At 35.7% G+C, this 17,346-nt stretch overlaps 1 protein-coding gene across 1 annotated transcript; it reads left to right on the top strand.

The window, feature by feature from the left end:
* The first annotated feature begins 83 nt into the window (after nucleotides 1-83).
* On the top strand, nucleotides 84-17,130 carry dhfr (dihydrofolate reductase). Its single transcript, XM_061981027.1, has 6 exons — nucleotides 84-232; nucleotides 8,338-8,387; nucleotides 11,364-11,469; nucleotides 12,254-12,377; nucleotides 15,942-16,057; nucleotides 16,965-17,130. Exons 1-6 carry the CDS (start codon nucleotides 141-143, stop codon nucleotides 17,041-17,043), a joined length of 567 nt encoding a protein of 188 aa, XP_061837011.1. The 5' UTR covers nucleotides 84-140; the 3' UTR covers nucleotides 17,044-17,130.
* Nucleotides 17,131-17,346: the final 216 nt, after the last annotated feature.

Below are 17,346 nucleotides of genomic sequence, written 5' to 3'. Positions count from 1 at the left end.
GAAGTAGATGATTATTTACAACAGTTGCTCGGTACCGGAAGATTAGATCAGTCCACGCATGCGCGACGACTACGTCACTTCCGGGAGAGACAGCCCGAGCGAGCTGGCGGCGAGGACAGCCATAGTGGAGTCAATGCAACATGTCGCGCATTCTGAACGCCATCGTCGCTGTGTGTCCGGACCTGGGGATAGGAAAGAACGGACAGCTTCCTTGGCATCCCACAAGACTCAAGTAAGTCATGTTTTACGCGTGTGCGTTAGTTCATTGATAGTTTGCGTCCGCCAACACACTGTGTGCAACACTTCCTGGCTGCGTCACGTGTTCACGTCTTCCAAAAAGTAAATACATAATGGCGCCAAAGTTTATTTGTATTTCTGTCATAAATAATAATATGATGAGCTGAATCAAATGTATTATTTTTCAGCAAAACACACACACAACACCTTTTATACTACATTTGGAACCATTGAATATGTTTGTAGCAAGTTTATAGAATATTTTTATTGTGATTTTTTTCTTAATTTGCATTGTTTTTTCTGTTCTTATAGAGCAGGGGTGTCAAACTGGTTTCCGTCAAGGGCCACGTCGCAGTTATAGTGGCCCTCAGAGGGCTGCGTTTAACAATGAGTAATATATGAATATACAGTCGCGATCAAGAGTTTACATACACTTGTAAATAGAGATGTCCGATAATGGCTTTTACGCCGATATTCCGATATTGTCCAACTCTTAATTACCGATTCCGATATCAGCCGATACCTATACAGTCGTGGAATTAACACATTATTATGTCTAATTTTCATTAAACCAGTGTTTTTTTAGTGTGCCGTGAGATACAGTCTGGTGTGCCGTGGGAGATGATCTAATTTCACCTATTTAGGTTAAAAATATTTTTTGCAAACCAGTAATTATAGTCTGCAAATGATGTGTTGTTGTTAAGTGTCGGTGCTGTCTAGAGCTTGGCAGAGTAACTGTGTAATACTCTTCCATATCAGTAGGTGGCAGCAGGTAGCTAATTGCTTTGTAGATGTCGGAAACAGCGGGAGGAAGCGTGCAGGTAAAAAATGTGTCAAATGCTTAAACCAAAAATAAACAAAAGGTGAGTGCCCCTAAGAAAAGGCATTGAAGCTTAGGGAAGGCTATGCAGAACGAAACTAAAACTGAACTGGCTACAAAGTAAACAAAAACATAATGCTGGACGACAGCAAAGACTTACCGGGGAGCAAAGACGACGTCCACAAAGTACATCCGAACATGACATGACAATCAACAATGTCCACACAAAGAAGGATAAAAACAACTAAAATCTTCTTGATTGCTAAGACAAATAAGATGCAGGAAACAAACGCTCAAAGGAAGAAAATGCTATAGGAAAATACCAAAAAAGAGAAAAAGCCATTAAAATAGGAGCGCAAAACAAGAACTAAAACACTACACACAGGAATACAGCAAAAAACTCCAAATAAGTCAGGGTGTGATGTGACAGGTGCTGACAGTATACCTACTTTGAGACAAGAGCTATAGTGATGCATGCTTGGTTATGCTTTAAAGCAGGGGTGCTCATTACGTCGATCGCGAGCTACCGGTCGATCTCGGAGGGTGTGTCAGTCGATCGCCAGCCAGGCATTAAAAAAATAGTCCTAAAAATGAGCGATCATAAATCTTCACTATGACGTCACTTTCGTCACTTGATTGACATTCACGGCACCCGAGGGTCTTCTGAGATGACGCTGGCTGCTGCCAGCTTTAACACCTTTAACTTATTAACAAATTACCGACTGGAAGGCGAGAAACACTTTATTTCAACAGACTCTGGCGCCGTACCTGTTGTCAAAACTCCAAAGACCGACTGCACAGTTGCGCTAACAAAACAAGAGTCTCAGAAAGCTGGCGTGCACAAGCTAGCAAGCTACGGAGTTTGCCGACAATGTATTTCTTGTAAAGTGTATACAAAGGAGTACGGAAGTTGGACAAATAAGATGCCAAAAACCAACCACTTTCATGTGGTATTGGACAGAAAGGAGGACTTTTTTCTCCTCCATTCGAAAATGCGGACGTTTTTAGCACCACTGTTTGATTCCAATCAATGCAAGTCATCAGAATCCGGTAATACACCAACTTATATTCTTGTCTTCATGAAAGAAAGGAATCTATATGTGTTAAACATGCCTGTATTATCTTTAAACACCTTAACTTGTTAACAATATTAACTATATGTGTTAAACATGCTTGCATTATCTTTAAACACCTTTAACTTATTAACAATATTAACTATATGTGTTAAACATGCTTGTATTATCATTAAACACCTTTAACTTCTTAACAATATTAACTATATGTATTAAACATACTTGTATTATCATTAAACACCTTTAATTTATTAACAATATTAACTATATGTATTAAACATTCTTGTATTATCATTAAACACCTTTAATTTATTAACAATATTAACTATGTGTTAAACATGATTGCATTATCATTAAACACCTTTAATTTATTAATAACAATATTAACTATATGTGTTAAACATTCTTGTATTATCATTAAACACCTTTAATGTATTAACAATATTAACTATATGTGTTAAACATGCTTGCATTATCATTAAACACCTTTAACTTATTAACAAAAACATATATTTCATAAATAAGTAAATATAAATTATATATATGAATGAGGTAGATCCCCACGACTTGATCAATTGAAAAGTAGCTCGCCTGCAGAAAAAGTGTGAGCACCCCTGCTTTAAAGTCATATCCAACAATTGTGACAACGACTATTTACTGTCAACTGAGTTTCTTTTTTTAATGATGTCTGCTGGTGGTGTGCCTCTGCATTTTTTCAACGCAAAAAATGTGCCTTGGCTCCAAAAAGTTTGAAAAACACTGCATTAAACAATGTAACAAGGTTTTCCAAAATAAATCAACTCAAGTTATGGGAAAAAAATGCCAACATGACACTGCCATATTTATTAGTGAAGTCACAAAGTGCATAATTTTTTTTAACATGCCTCAAAACAGCAGCTTGTAATTTGGGACATGCTCTCCCTGAGAGAGCATGAGGAGGTTGAGGTGGGCAGGGTTGGGGGGAAGGGGGGTAGCGGGGGTGTATATTGTAGCGTCCCGGAAGAGTTAGTGCTGCAAGGGGTTCTGGGTATTTGTTCTGTTGTGTTTATATTGTGTTACGGTGCGGATGTTCTCCCGAAATGTGTTTGCCTTTCTTGTTTGGTGTGGGTTCACAGTGTGGCGCATATTTGTAACAGTGTTAAAGTTGTTTTCACGGCCACCCTCAGTGTGACCTGTATGGCTGTTGACCAAGTATGGATTGCATTCACTTGTGTGTGTGAAAAGCCGTAGATCAGTGATCCTCAACAGGCGGACCGCGGTCCATGTCCGGACCCAGCGACATGTCCGTCCGGACCCAGCACGAATTATAGTAAAAAAAAAAAAGTTTTTATTTATTTTTATTTTTATTATTATAATTATAATTATTATAAAAAAATATAATAATTGTATTCATCTGTGAGTTATCGCTAGCGCAAGTCAACGTTCTTCGTTGTTTTTAGTCAAATATCTCCACGTTTCGTTTACACTTCTCGTGTCTCACTCACTCCGTCCCTCTCTCTCTCTCTCTCTCTCTCTCTCTCTCTCTCTCTCTCTCTCTCTCTCTCTCTCTCTCTCTCTCTCTCTCTCTCTCTCTGATTGCCTAATTCCGGGGTATGGGTTGTCATCTCGATCACAACGATGCGCTGATAGGCTGTTACCACCTGGGTCATACACATGTGCAGTGCACAGTGCATGGAACCTTTGTCTCGTATCGCTACTTCGCTAACTGTTCACTCGTCAGTCACTGAATGTGAATCAAATCACAATGGCATGCTCCAAGTTGGCTCAGGCTGGTAAAAGAAAGGTGGACAGGGAAAACCGACGTTTCAAGGAAGAATGGACAGAGCAATATGTTTTCATCCTAGCTACTGCAAGTACCAGACCAATGTGTCTAATATGCAACAGTACTGTTGCTCTGGTGAAAAGTGAAAATCTGAAACGTCACTATCTGAAAGAGCACCGTGAATTTGAAGAGACATTTCCTCATGATTCAGAGCTAAGAAAAAAAGTAATCACGAGGCTGAAAAAGTCATATGAAACATCAAGCAAGATTTTTGTTAAATCTATGACACAACAACAAATAGCAACAGAGCAGTAACGTGCGGTGAGGTTGATGGCTGGTGAGGCACTGACTTCATCACAGTCAGATTTACAAACATATGAACCCTAAAGAGTATCTTATTCACCATTTGATTGGCAGCAGTTAACGGGTTATGTTTAAAAGCTCATACCAGCATTCTTCCCTGCTTGGCACTCAGCATCAAGGCTTGGAATTGGGGGTTAAATCACCAAAAATGATTCCCGGGCGCAGCGCCACTGCTGCCCACTGCTCCCCTCACCTCCCAGGGGGTGATCAAGGGATGGGTCAAATGCAGAGGACACATTTTTTCAAAGTTCTTATTTATTTTTGTTTCAAAGAAAATATTTCATGTATTTTATTGGATATTTATTTTATTTTTGTTAATTTTAAGAAAATGTTAAACTACTTACCTCCTGCTACTATATAAGCTTGACCGATAATAAACGGACCCAGCCTGTTTAAAAAAAAACATTTGTGGACCTTCAAGATTTGTACTTGAGGACCCCTACCGTAGATAATATGTGATTGGGCCGGCACGCAAAGGCAATGCCTTTAAGGTTTATTGGCGCTCTGTACCTCTCCCTACGTCCATGTACACAGCGGCGTTATAAAAAGTCATACATTTTACTTAATGAAACCGATACCGATAATTTCCCATATTACATTTTAAAGCATTTATCGGACGATAATATCGGCAGTCCGATATTATCGGACATCTCTACTTGTAAAGAACATAATGTCATGGCTGTTTAGAGTTTCCAATACTTTCTACAACTCTTATGTTTTTGTGACAGAGTGATTGGAGCACATACTTGTTGGTCACCAAAAAACATTCATGAAGTTTGGTTCTTTTATGAGTTTATTATGGGTCTACTGAAAATGTGACCAAATCTGCTGGGTCAAAAGTATACATACAGCAATGTTAATATTTCATTTTATCTGACCACAGAACTTTCATCCAGACGGTCTTATCTTTTGTCCATGTGATGTCAGATGAAACAAAAATTGAGCTGTTTGGCCACAATACCCAGCAATATGTTTGGAGGAGAAAGGGTGAGGCCTTTAATCCCAGGAATACAATGCCTACCGTCAAGCATGGTGGTGGTAGTATTATGCTCTGGGCCTGTTTTGCTGCCAATGGAACTGGTGCGTTACAGAGAGTAAATGGGACAATGAAAAAGGAGGATTACCTCCAAATTCTTCAGGACAACCTAAAATGAGCTCCCAACCATCTGCAACATCTACACCAGGCGGTGTAGATCCAAGGCCAAGAGGATAGTGAGGGACTCTAGCCACCCAAGCAACTGCCTCTTCTCACTGCTGCAGTCAGGCAAGCGCTACCGGAGTCTCATGGCCAACACGGAGAGACTCAGGAGGAGCTTCTATCCCCAAGCCATCAGACTGCTGAACTGCACCGCTGATTAACACTTTATCACAATTGCACAAACCGCACGCACAAGAATCACTTTACTTACCACTGTAATTACCGGACTACAATACTCTTCATTCAATGACTGTAAATAATGTAAAAACAAGAGTATAAAGAAGTCATAGTGTTTGTTCATACTACTGTCACTACTCAACTGCCAAAAGAACTGTAGACACCTTAATATTTATTACTTCCTATACTGTATATACTGTTATACTATTTCATATTGCGCTGGTACTGTATGTGACTACTGTACTTTTACTTGTACTGATACTTCTACCATAACTACTGGGACTTATTGTGCAACTTATTGTCTTGTAATTAATGTACATCAGAGCTATACAAATTGTTGTATTTTTTTGTATTTAGTGTATTAGATTCAGCAACTAGTGTTTGGATCCCACTGTCCGCAATATCTGAAGAGCATGGAAAAAAGCATTTCACTGTGGTGTTCTCTGCATGTGACGAATAAAACCATTGAACCTTGAAAATCATCAGCCCAGAGGTTGGGTCTTGGGCGCAGTTGGGTGTTCCAACAGGACAATGACCCCAAACACATGTCAAAAGTGGTAAAGGAATGGCTAAATCAGGCTAGAATGAAGGTTTTAGAATGGCCTTCCCAAAGTCCGTGTGGACAATGCTGAAGAAACAAGTCCATGTCAGAAAACCAACACATTTAGCTGAACTGCACCAATTTTGTCAAGAGGAGTGGTCAAAAACTCAAGCAGAAGCTTGTGGATGGCTACCAAAAGCGCCTTATTGCAGTGAAACTTGCCAAGGGACATGTGACCAAATATTAACATTGCTGTATGTATACTTTTGACCCAGCAGATTTGCTCACATTTTCAGTAGAACCATAATAAATTCATAAAAGAACCAAACGTCATGAATGTTTTTTGTGACCAACAAGTATGTGCTCCAATCACTCTATCACAAAAAAATAAGAGTTATAAATGATAAATGATAAATGGGTTGTACTTGTATAGCGCTTTTCTACCTTCAAGGTACTCAAAGCGCTTTGACACTACTTCCACATTTACCCATTCACACACACATTCACACACTGATGGAGGGAGCTGCCATGCAAGGCGCTAACCAGCACCCATCAGGAGCAAGGGTGAAGTGTCTTGCTCAGGACACAACGGACATGACGAGGTTGGTACTAGGTGGGGATTGAACCAGGGACCCTCGGGTTGCGCACGGCCACTCTCCCACTGCGCCATGCCGTCCCGTATAGAAATTATTGGAAACTCAAGACAGCTATGACATTATGTTCTTTACAAGTGTATGTAAACTTTTGATCGCGACTGTACGTATATATATATATATATATATATATATATATATATATATATATATATATACAGTATATATATATACTTTAACAATATATATTTTTACATAAGCTGCAAACATTTCTTTTAAATTTTACTTTAAAAACTGGCAGCTCAGTCACCAGAATATTATAGTAAAAGCAGTGTTTTTGTTTTTACAGCATATAAAAAAATTGAATAAATGGAATGGAAAAACAATACCACTGTTTTAGTTTTTTTTACTGTAAAATCTTGTTTTTTTTAATGATTTTTTTGTTTGTTTGTTAATGTTTTAGTGTCTTACTGTATATGAAAAAAAAGAGTACCAATGGTGATTTTACTGTAAAAAACTTTAATTTAACCGTAAAATCTATTGTCAATTTTACGGTCTACAATTTCATTGATAATTTGTTTTGAAATTATTATTGTTATTATTTATTTATTTTTTATATAGCGCTTTTCTCTAGTGACTAAAAGCGCTTTACATAGTGAAACCCAATATCTAAGTTACATTTACACCAGTGTGGGTGGCACTGGGAGCAGGTGGGTGAAGTGTCTTGCCCAAGGACACAACGGCAGTGACTACGCTGGCAGAAGCGGGGATCGAACCTGGAACCCTCAAGTTGCTGGCACGGCCAACCGAGCTACACCGCCCCAAAATCAAAAGTCAAGCAGATATTTAAGTACAGTATTTATCTTTATTTTAGCAAAACATATTTTTGGAATACATGATAATATAATATATTGAATTTTAAAAGATATGCAGTTGCATGCGGTACATGATTTTTAATGTCAAAATGGAAATAACAAATATATTTAGTAAGAAAAGGTTAAGCATTTTATTAAGGCATATTATTTCCAGGCTTTCGCGGGCCACATAAAATAATGTGGCGGGCCAGATTTGTCCCCTAAGGCCTTGAGTTTGACACCTGTGTTCTAGCCATTGGTGACATGGCATCGTCTTAAATTATGAACTTATGACACATGGGCAGATTCAGGCAGTTTTCTCAAAATACGTGTTTGTACTTTAGACCGTGCTTGTAAACTTTATGGTTAAGGTGACATCAAGAACATCACATGTTTTTAACAGGGAAATAAAGTGATAACAAATATCTTCTGTAAATGAAAAGTCATAAGATAGGGTTTTTAGATTGTATTCCATTGTTTAGTAATATATTGCATTCCAGTATTTGCTAAGTAAAATAAGTAAACATTTACATAGATATAACAATAGATAATGCTCGACAACAACAGTAAATGGGTATTCAAGTAAACGTGATAAAATAATGCATGATTCATATTGTATGATGTATAAAACTAACGGAAACACAGAATAGAAAAATGTATGATTGATAATATTTAATTTAAAAAAAATGTCTGCACTGATGATGTTTCTTGTCTTCCAGTGAGGAATTCAAACATTTCCGCAAGATGACGGCAACACCATCAGTGGAAGGTAAACTATTTACAAGCATCCAGTTAACGAGCGTGTTAACTTTATCCTCACAGTTTTATTTACAGTAAGGGTCATTGAAAAAACATTGTCACGTGAGCATTAACCAGGGTTGGTTTGCAGTAGAGGGTGACCCCGCTATTAAAACATGTGCTAGCTCGATGCTAATTTACATTGGATATGCCATGCACATGCTACTGATTAGCATTAGTGATTTTACATGGCGATTACAACACCTGTGTGAATGAAAGCCACAACTGAGATGCACGTTCCAATCCAACAGCTGCCGGGTAATAAGTACAGTACTTACAGTTTCAACACTTTGTAGGGCTCAACAACGACAAGACCGGCACATTCAAGCTAATGGCAAAGGCTACTTCCTGGCTACTACATGAATGCATACTTGCAAATAATACTCATAAGTGTAAGAAAACTAGATGTAACGACTGGGCTGCACGATTAATCGAGTTTTGATGCTAACTAGGCCCGGGCCGATCCATTTTCTACCGCTTGTCCCTTTCGGGGTGGAAATGAAGTGAAAATACGATCAATTTGCTGTGTCCGTTTGTTTTCTTCCTTGCTGGCCTCAAACAGGCTCCCCTATTTGGCATTTTGACATTCATCAGTATCTGTCTTTTTTTTTTGTACAACTACACGACAACTACATCAGCAGATACAACACATACACATACGATACCAGTATTTAGTACTTAAAAAGTATCAGTAAACCCGTGAAGAGTTGCCCTTTTTCACCATTTCCCTTCCTCTTCCCCTGCAATGTCGCTCGCTTGAGCACTCTATATCTCTTCTGCTTGACGTTCAATACTTAAATTTTTGGCAGGGAAATCCAGTTTTTGTCCTTCCTTTCCGTCGTTTTGTTTGTTTTTCTGTCCTCCGTCCGGAGAACTTGCACGGTGGGCTCATTGAAGGACCGTGCAGGGTTTCATGCTCTGTGATTCAAGCAAAAACAATGCCACAGAGCAGTGGAAGATAGATGAACGGACAGAGATGGATGGACATGAAGATGACAGAAAAGATCATTCTGCCCAAAATCCCAACTGTGTAACTGTATCGACTCCACTCGTTGCATTCTTTTGTTTCTTGCACAAACTGCTCGTGTGGTAAACATACTTGGCCAATAAAGATGATTCTGATTTTCAATAGGAGACTTATTAATAAATACGGTAAGTGAAGAAGGTGAGGCAGCAGCTCACGCATTCTCATACTTTCTGTAACTTCCAGGAAGAAAAGATGTCAGCCATCCTGAAAAACGGGAAGGAGCGCACAGTTGTTTTTATTTCAATGTTGACAATATTTTAGGAGGAAACCTTACAATGTATTTTATAAAATGGTACAAAACCCCAAAACCAGTGAAGTTGGCACGTTGTGTAAATGGTAGGGGTGTAACGGTACGTGTATTTGTATTGAACCGTTTTGGTACAGGGCTTCAGTTTGGTTCGGAGGTGTACCGAACGAGTTTCCACACTGACATATTAAGTAGCGTACTGCAGGTTGTGTAAACAATGCACACTGAGGCACAACACACGGCATGCTAGCAGCTAACGGGCTACGATAGACTGACCATACGTCCTCTTTTGCGGAGCTGTCCGGGCGGAGTTTCTTAAATGCCTCAAATGTCCGGCATTTTGAGTTAGGGTTGCGTGTATTTTCAATGTACGTTCAGGGTTAAGAAGGGGTTAAAAACAAAACAAATTGTGCGCGCAGCAGCATTCGTGATGGAGGGGCAGAGACGGAGAGAGCGATATATTTATGATAAACGCGTATGCGTCGCCAAGCTCTGCTTTTTATCCATAGATTTATCAGATTTAATTTTTTATTATCTATAGCAGGGGTGTCAAAAGTGTGCCCCGGAGGCCATCTGCGGCCCACAGCTAATGTTTTAAAGGCCCACGGCACATTCTAAAAATACTATTAAAATAAACAAAAACATAACAAAAGTGAAATAAAAAAGCTTAAAGGTGAAATGTAATTTAGAAAAAGTTGCAATGTTGACTAATAAAACAAAGCTGTTTTGTTTTCTTTCAAACTGTCCTTGCTCAAAACATAATATTGAATCAAAATCAATGTTATTATGAATTATTGACCTATCCAAGGTTCCGATTACTTCACATCAAATATTCCACAAAGAAAAATATTTTTGGTAGAAGATTTTGCAAATTTGATGAATAAATAACCCAAAAATGTATATTTTGTTGTTTTCTTACTGCACCGAAAATGAACCGAACCGTGACCTCTAAACCGAGGTACGTACCGAACCGAAATTTTTGTGTAGCCTATTAAATGGTAAATAAAAACAATACAATGATTTGCAAATCCTTTTCAACTTATATTCAATTGAACAGACTGCAAAGACAAGATATTTAATGTTCGAACTGGAAATCTTTCAATTCATTTTAAAAGTTAATGTATATGCTGCTGCTTTGTAGCTATCTTGTGGACAACATGAGTAATTCAGCTCTATGACTACTTACCATGCTTTGAACGGCCCCAAGCGCAGCAATTACTTATGTCACCTAACACAAACAACCTTCCCTAGTCATGGTGCACATTTCTTTTGAATAAAAAAGAAAAACACAAAATGCAAACAGACAGGGTCACACATAATGGGAAAATGCAAAACACTCTGCACACTTATCCATGTTTGGCACATTGGAGCTGCTTGATATATCTGATTGACTACTGGATGTTTTATATATGTTTGTGTGTAAATATATATATATTTATGAAATATATATTTATATATATATATATATATATATATATATATATATATATATATATATATATGTATATATATATATATATATATGTATATACATATATATTTATAAATATATATATGTATATTTATGAAGATATATTTCTATATTTAAATTTATATATGTATATATATATATATATATATATATAGGTAAGGAGAACGTGGTGAAAATGGGTTACCTGTGTTGTTACCTGCAGGTAAGCAGAACGTAGTGGTTATGGGCAGAAAGACCTGGTTTTCCATCCCGGAGAAAAACCGACCTTTGAGGAACCGCATCAACATCGTCCTCAGTCGCCAGCTCAAGTACGTATTTGACTCTGTCATACGCTGTTTCCTGTAGGTCAAAGGTCATTTCCTGCCAGGTGTGCTCGCTCTACTTGTAGCTGCATCTTGCTGTAATGTTAGCAGATATGTAAATATCCATGTTCACTCTCAATCATTTGAAGTGTATTTATCGACAGTGTGACTTGTTTGTTTTCTCTTTATTACGTAAACAAACTCAAGACTACACAATAACTAAAGAAAAGTGAACATTACTATTTACTACTCTTTTAAATACTTTGCTTTTTACCCTCCAAGTCCTCCTGTGTGCAGGGAATTATTCCCCTTAATCTGTGAGCATTAAACAAAACAACAAAAATTATTGGAGAAAAAATTTAATATCGATCCGATCACTCCAGTATTGATCACGTACTGATACCAACCTTGATACTGCTTACTTCCTGCTGTAACGTGCTTCCATCTACCGGTACACTTCTTCAACTTTACCAAACACTTGATTGTTCTCTTCTTTCGAGCTAGCTGTTAGCATGGCTGCTTCTGGTTTCACTCTATGTTTAGCCTCATCCTCCAGTGATAATGCTAATTGATAATGATACCTTTATACAGTTTATTTGTCGCAATGAAGGTGAATAGTATTCGGCTCCACACTGTGTATGGAGCCACATAATTAGCTGCTAGCCGCTTGTCAGCCAGAGAGTATCGACATTTGTGATCGCCATTAAAAGACATACCTTTTCACAAAAGTCGCCTGGTGTCTCGGATTAAAAGCTGCATTGTTGTAATCGAGCTGTTGTTTGACTTCCAGAGCGCCCCCTGCAGGCGCCCACCATCTTGCTGCAGACTTTAGCTCCGCCCTCAGGATGATTGACACTCAGCTGTCACAGCAGACGGATCAGGTCTGGGTTATAGGAGGCAGCTCGCTTTATAAGGTACACCTCTTTCTTTACTTGGCTGGATAAAATGTATACTTTAGTTACTTTACTCACTAAAAGTATTCTTTATTTACTGTATGTTATACCTACAAATATTCTTTATTTACTTTACTCACTAAAAGTATTGTTTATTTACTGTATGTTATACATACAAATATTATTTAGTTACTTTACTCACTAAAAGTATTTTTTATTTACTGTATGTTATACCTACAAATATTCTTTAATTACTTTACTCACTAAAAGTATTGTTTATTTACTGTATGTTATACATACAAATATTCTTTAGATACTTTACTCACTAAAAGTATTGTTTATTTACTGTATGTTTTAAATACAAATATTCTTTACTCACTAAAAGTATTGTTTATTTACTGTATGTTATACATTCAAATATTCTTCATTTATTTGGTAAAAAATATTGTTTATTTACTGTATATTATAAATACAATTATTCTTTATTTACTTTACTCACTAAAAGTATTGTTTATGTACTGTATGTTTTAATATAAAACATTCTTTACTCACTAAAAGTATTGTTTATTTACTGTATGTTATAGATACAGATATTCTTTATTTACATTACTCAGTATAAGTATTGTTAATTTACTGTATGTCATAGATGCATATATTATTTACTTTACTCAGTAAAAGTATTGTTTATTTACTGTATGTTAGAGATACAAATATTCTTTATTTACTTTACTCACTAAAATTATTGTTCATTTACTGTATGTTATAATCACAAATATTCTTTATTCACTTTACTCACTAAAAGTATTGTTTATTTACTGTATGTTTTAAATAGAAATATTCTTTACTCACTAAAAGTATTGTTTATTTACTGTATGTTATACATTCAAATATTCTTTATTTACTTTGCTCACTAAAAGTATTGTTTATTTACTGTATGTTATAAATACAATTATTCTTTATTTACTTTACTCCCTAAAAGTACTGTTTATGTACTGTATGTTTTAAATGCAAATAGTCTTTACTCACTAAAAGTATTGTTTATTTACTGATGTTTTAAATACAAATATTATTTATTTACTTTACTCATTAAAAGTATTGTTTATTTACTGTATGATATAATACAAAGTATTCTTTATACTTTTATTATTTAATACAAGTACTGTTTATTTACTTTACTGCACTTAGTAAAATTATTGTTTATTTACTTTATTTTATAAATACAAAAATGTTTTATTTATTTTACTCAATAAAATTATTTATTTACTTTACTGTATAGATACAAATATTCTTTATTTACTTTAATTTACTCAGTAAAAGTATTGTTTATTTACTTTATTTTATGGATACAACTATTCTTTATTTACTTTAATTCACTCAGTAAAGGTATTGTTTATTTACTTAATTTTATGGATACAACAATTTTTTATTTTAATTGACTCAGTAAAATTATTGTTTATTTACTTTACTTCATAAATACGAATATTGTTTATTTACTTTATTTACTCAGTAAAATTATTCTTTATTTACTTTACTCAATAAAAGTATTATTTACTTTACATACTAAATGTATTGTTTATTTACTTTTTCAAAAATAAATACAAATATTGTTTATTTACTTTACTTTACGCACTAAAAGTATTTTTTATTTACTGTAAATTCCGGACTATAAGCTACTATTTTTTTTCCTACACTTTGACCCCTGCGACGTATAAAACGATGCAGCTATTTTATGTTTTCTTCGCTGACAGCCATAATACAAATAGCTAAAAAAGAATACATTTTTAAAGTTTAAGTACCAATGATTGTCACACACACACTAGGTGTGGGGAAATTTGTTCTCTGCATTTGACCCATCCCCTTGTTCATCCACTGGGAGGTGAGGGGAGCAGTGGGCAGCAGCGGTAGCCACGCCCGGGAATCATTTTTGGTGATTTAACCCCCAATTCCAAGCCTTGATGCTGAGTGCCAAGCAGGGAGGTAATGGGTCCCATTTTTATAGTCTTTGGTATGACTCGGCCGGGGTTTGAACTCACAACCTACCGACCTCAGGGCGGACACTCTAACCCCTCGGCCACTGAGTAGGTACGTTATTGATAAAGTAGAGTACAGTAGAGTACGTATGATGTTATTGATGAAATAGATTACAGTAGAGTACATGTGTGATATTGCCAACTTATAGTACAGTAGAGTACAAATGTGATGTTATTGACAAAGTAGAGTACAGTAGAGTACATGTGTGATGTTATTGACAATGTAGAGTACAGTAGAGTACATGTGTGATGTTATTGACAAAGTAGAGTACAGTGAGTACATGTGTGATGTTATTGACAAAGTAGAGTACAGTAGAGTACATGTGTAATGTTATTGACAAAGTAGAGAACAGTAGAGTACATATGATGTTATTGATAAAATAGAGTACAGTAGAGGACGTGTGATGTTTTTGATAAAGTAGAGTACAGTAGAGTACGTATGATGTTATTGATCAAATAGATTACAGTAGAGTACATGTGTGATATTGACAAAAAATAATACAGTAAAGTACATGTGTGATGTTATTGACAAAATAGAGTACATGTGTGATATTGACAAAGTATAGTACAGTAGAGTACACATGTGATGTTATTGACAAAGTAGAGTACATATGTTATTGATAAATTAGAGTACAGTAGAGTGCGTGTGATGTTATTGATAAAATAGAGTACAGTAGAGTACGTGTGATGTTATTGATAAAGTAGAGTACAGTAGAGTACGTATGATGTTATTGATCAAATAGATTACAGTAGAGTACATGTGTGATATTGACAAAAATAATACAATAGAGTACATGTGTGATGATATTGACAAAATAGAGTACATGTGTGATATTGACAAAGTATAGTACAGTAGAGTACACATGTGATGTTATTGACAAAGTAGAGTACAGTAGAGTACATGCATAATGTTATTGACAAAGTGGAGTACAGTAGATTACATGTGTGATGTTATTCATAAAATAGATTACAGTAGAGTACATGTGTGCTATTGACAAAAAATAATACAGTTGAGTACATGTGTGATGTTATTGACAAAATAGAGTACAGTAGAGTACATGTGTGATATTGACAAAGTATAGTACAGTAGAGTACACATGTGATGTTATTGACAAAGTAGAGTACAGTAGAGTAGATGTGTGATATTATTTACAAAGTAGAGTACAGTAGAGTACATGCATAATGTTATTGACAAAGTGGAGTACAGTAGAGTATGTGTGATGTTATTGTTAAAATAGAGTACATGTGATGTTATTGATAAAATAGATTACAGTAGAGTACATGTGTGCTATTGACAAAAAATAATACAGTAGAGTACTGTACATGTGTGATGTTATTGACAAAATAGAGTACAGTAGAGTACATGTGTGATATTGACAAAGTCTAGTACAGTAGAGTACACATGTGATATTATTGACAAAGTAGAGTACAGTAGAGTACATGTGTGATGTTATTGACAAAGTAGAGTACAGTAGAGTACGTGTGATGTTAGTGATAAAATAGGGTACAGTAGAGTACGTGTGATGTAGTATTTATTGATGTTTTTCCTTCTTAGGAGTTGATGGAGACCAAAAGCATCATAAGATTGTTTGTCACACAAATCCATCAACAGTTTGAATGCGATACTTTCTTCCCTGAAATCTGCCCAGAAAAATACTCTCTACTGCCCGAGTAAGTACTACGTGTAATACTACACTATGTTGTATCTGATTCTGGTACATTTTCAACTTCTTACAGCAGGTGGCGTAGTAACCATGATCATGATCACATTGAGTACAAATAACTATAGTATTTGATCCTGTAGTAGGTTGACCTCTTTACTAATCAATAAGCAGTACAAACTGGATTAGCCTAAATACTACACAAAATATCATTTATTACTTGATGTTAAAAGTATTTTAGTTGTAGTACTTGTAGCAGTGTACTTATAGTTGCTTGAAGTTTTACCACTTGTACTACTGTAGTGTAGGTACTTGAAGTTGTAGTACTTCTACTACTGTATTGTAGTTACTTGAAGTTGTACCACTTGTACTATTGTAATGTAGTTACTTGAAGTTATAGTACTTGTAGTAGTGTATTGCAGTTCATTGAAGTTATAGTACTTGTAGTAGTGTATTGTAGGTACCTTTAGTTGAAGTACTTGTAGTAGTGTACTTATAGTTGCTTGAAGTTGTACTACTGTATTGTAGTTACTTGAAGTACTAGTACTTGTAGTAGTGTATTATAGTTAATTGAAGTTGTAGTACTTGTAGTAATGTTTTGTAGGTACCTTTAGTTGTAATACTTGTAGTAGTGCACTTATAGATACTTGAAGTTGTAGTACTTGTAGTAGTGTACTTATAGTTACTTGAAGTTGTAGTACTTGTAGTAGTGTACTTATAGTTGAAGTTTTAGCACTTGTGGTAGTGTATTGTAGGTACTTTTAGTTATAGTACTTGTAGTAGTGTACTTATTTTAGTTATAGTACTTGTAGTAGTGTACTTAGTTACTTGAAGTTGTGCTATCTTTAGTTACTTGCATTTCACACTGTGTACTTTTACAGTACATCAACAAAAATGTACTTTTATATTTCTTGCAGCTTTCCAGGAGTACCACAAGGTATGCAGGAGGAACATGGTATCCAGTACACCTTTGAAGTATATCAAAGTATTGAGTAATTATCATACTCATGGACACCATTACACAAAAGTATTGTAGTACTTCTATTTTCTTCTTGCCACAATAAAATCATATTTTTAATACAATGAGAAGTGAAGTATTTTTTTTTTTTTAAAACACGATTACAATAAGTACCACTGTATTACAACTTTTTTTTTATTAGTACCTCTGTAGTACAAGGTAGTGTGTCTACCACAGTAGTACTATTTATTGCTAGTACCACAGTATTCAAATGTATTACCAGTACCACGGTATTGCAATGTTTAACTAGTACCGCTGTAGTACAAGGTTATGTAATACCA

The sequence above is a fragment of the Nerophis lumbriciformis genome, linkage group LG20, assembly GCF_033978685.3.
Source record: "Nerophis lumbriciformis linkage group LG20, RoL_Nlum_v2.1, whole genome shotgun sequence".
Classification (NCBI taxonomy): Eukaryota; Metazoa; Chordata; class Actinopteri; order Syngnathiformes; family Syngnathidae; genus Nerophis; species Nerophis lumbriciformis.
This window is presented reverse-complemented; position numbering and strand designations above follow the sequence as displayed.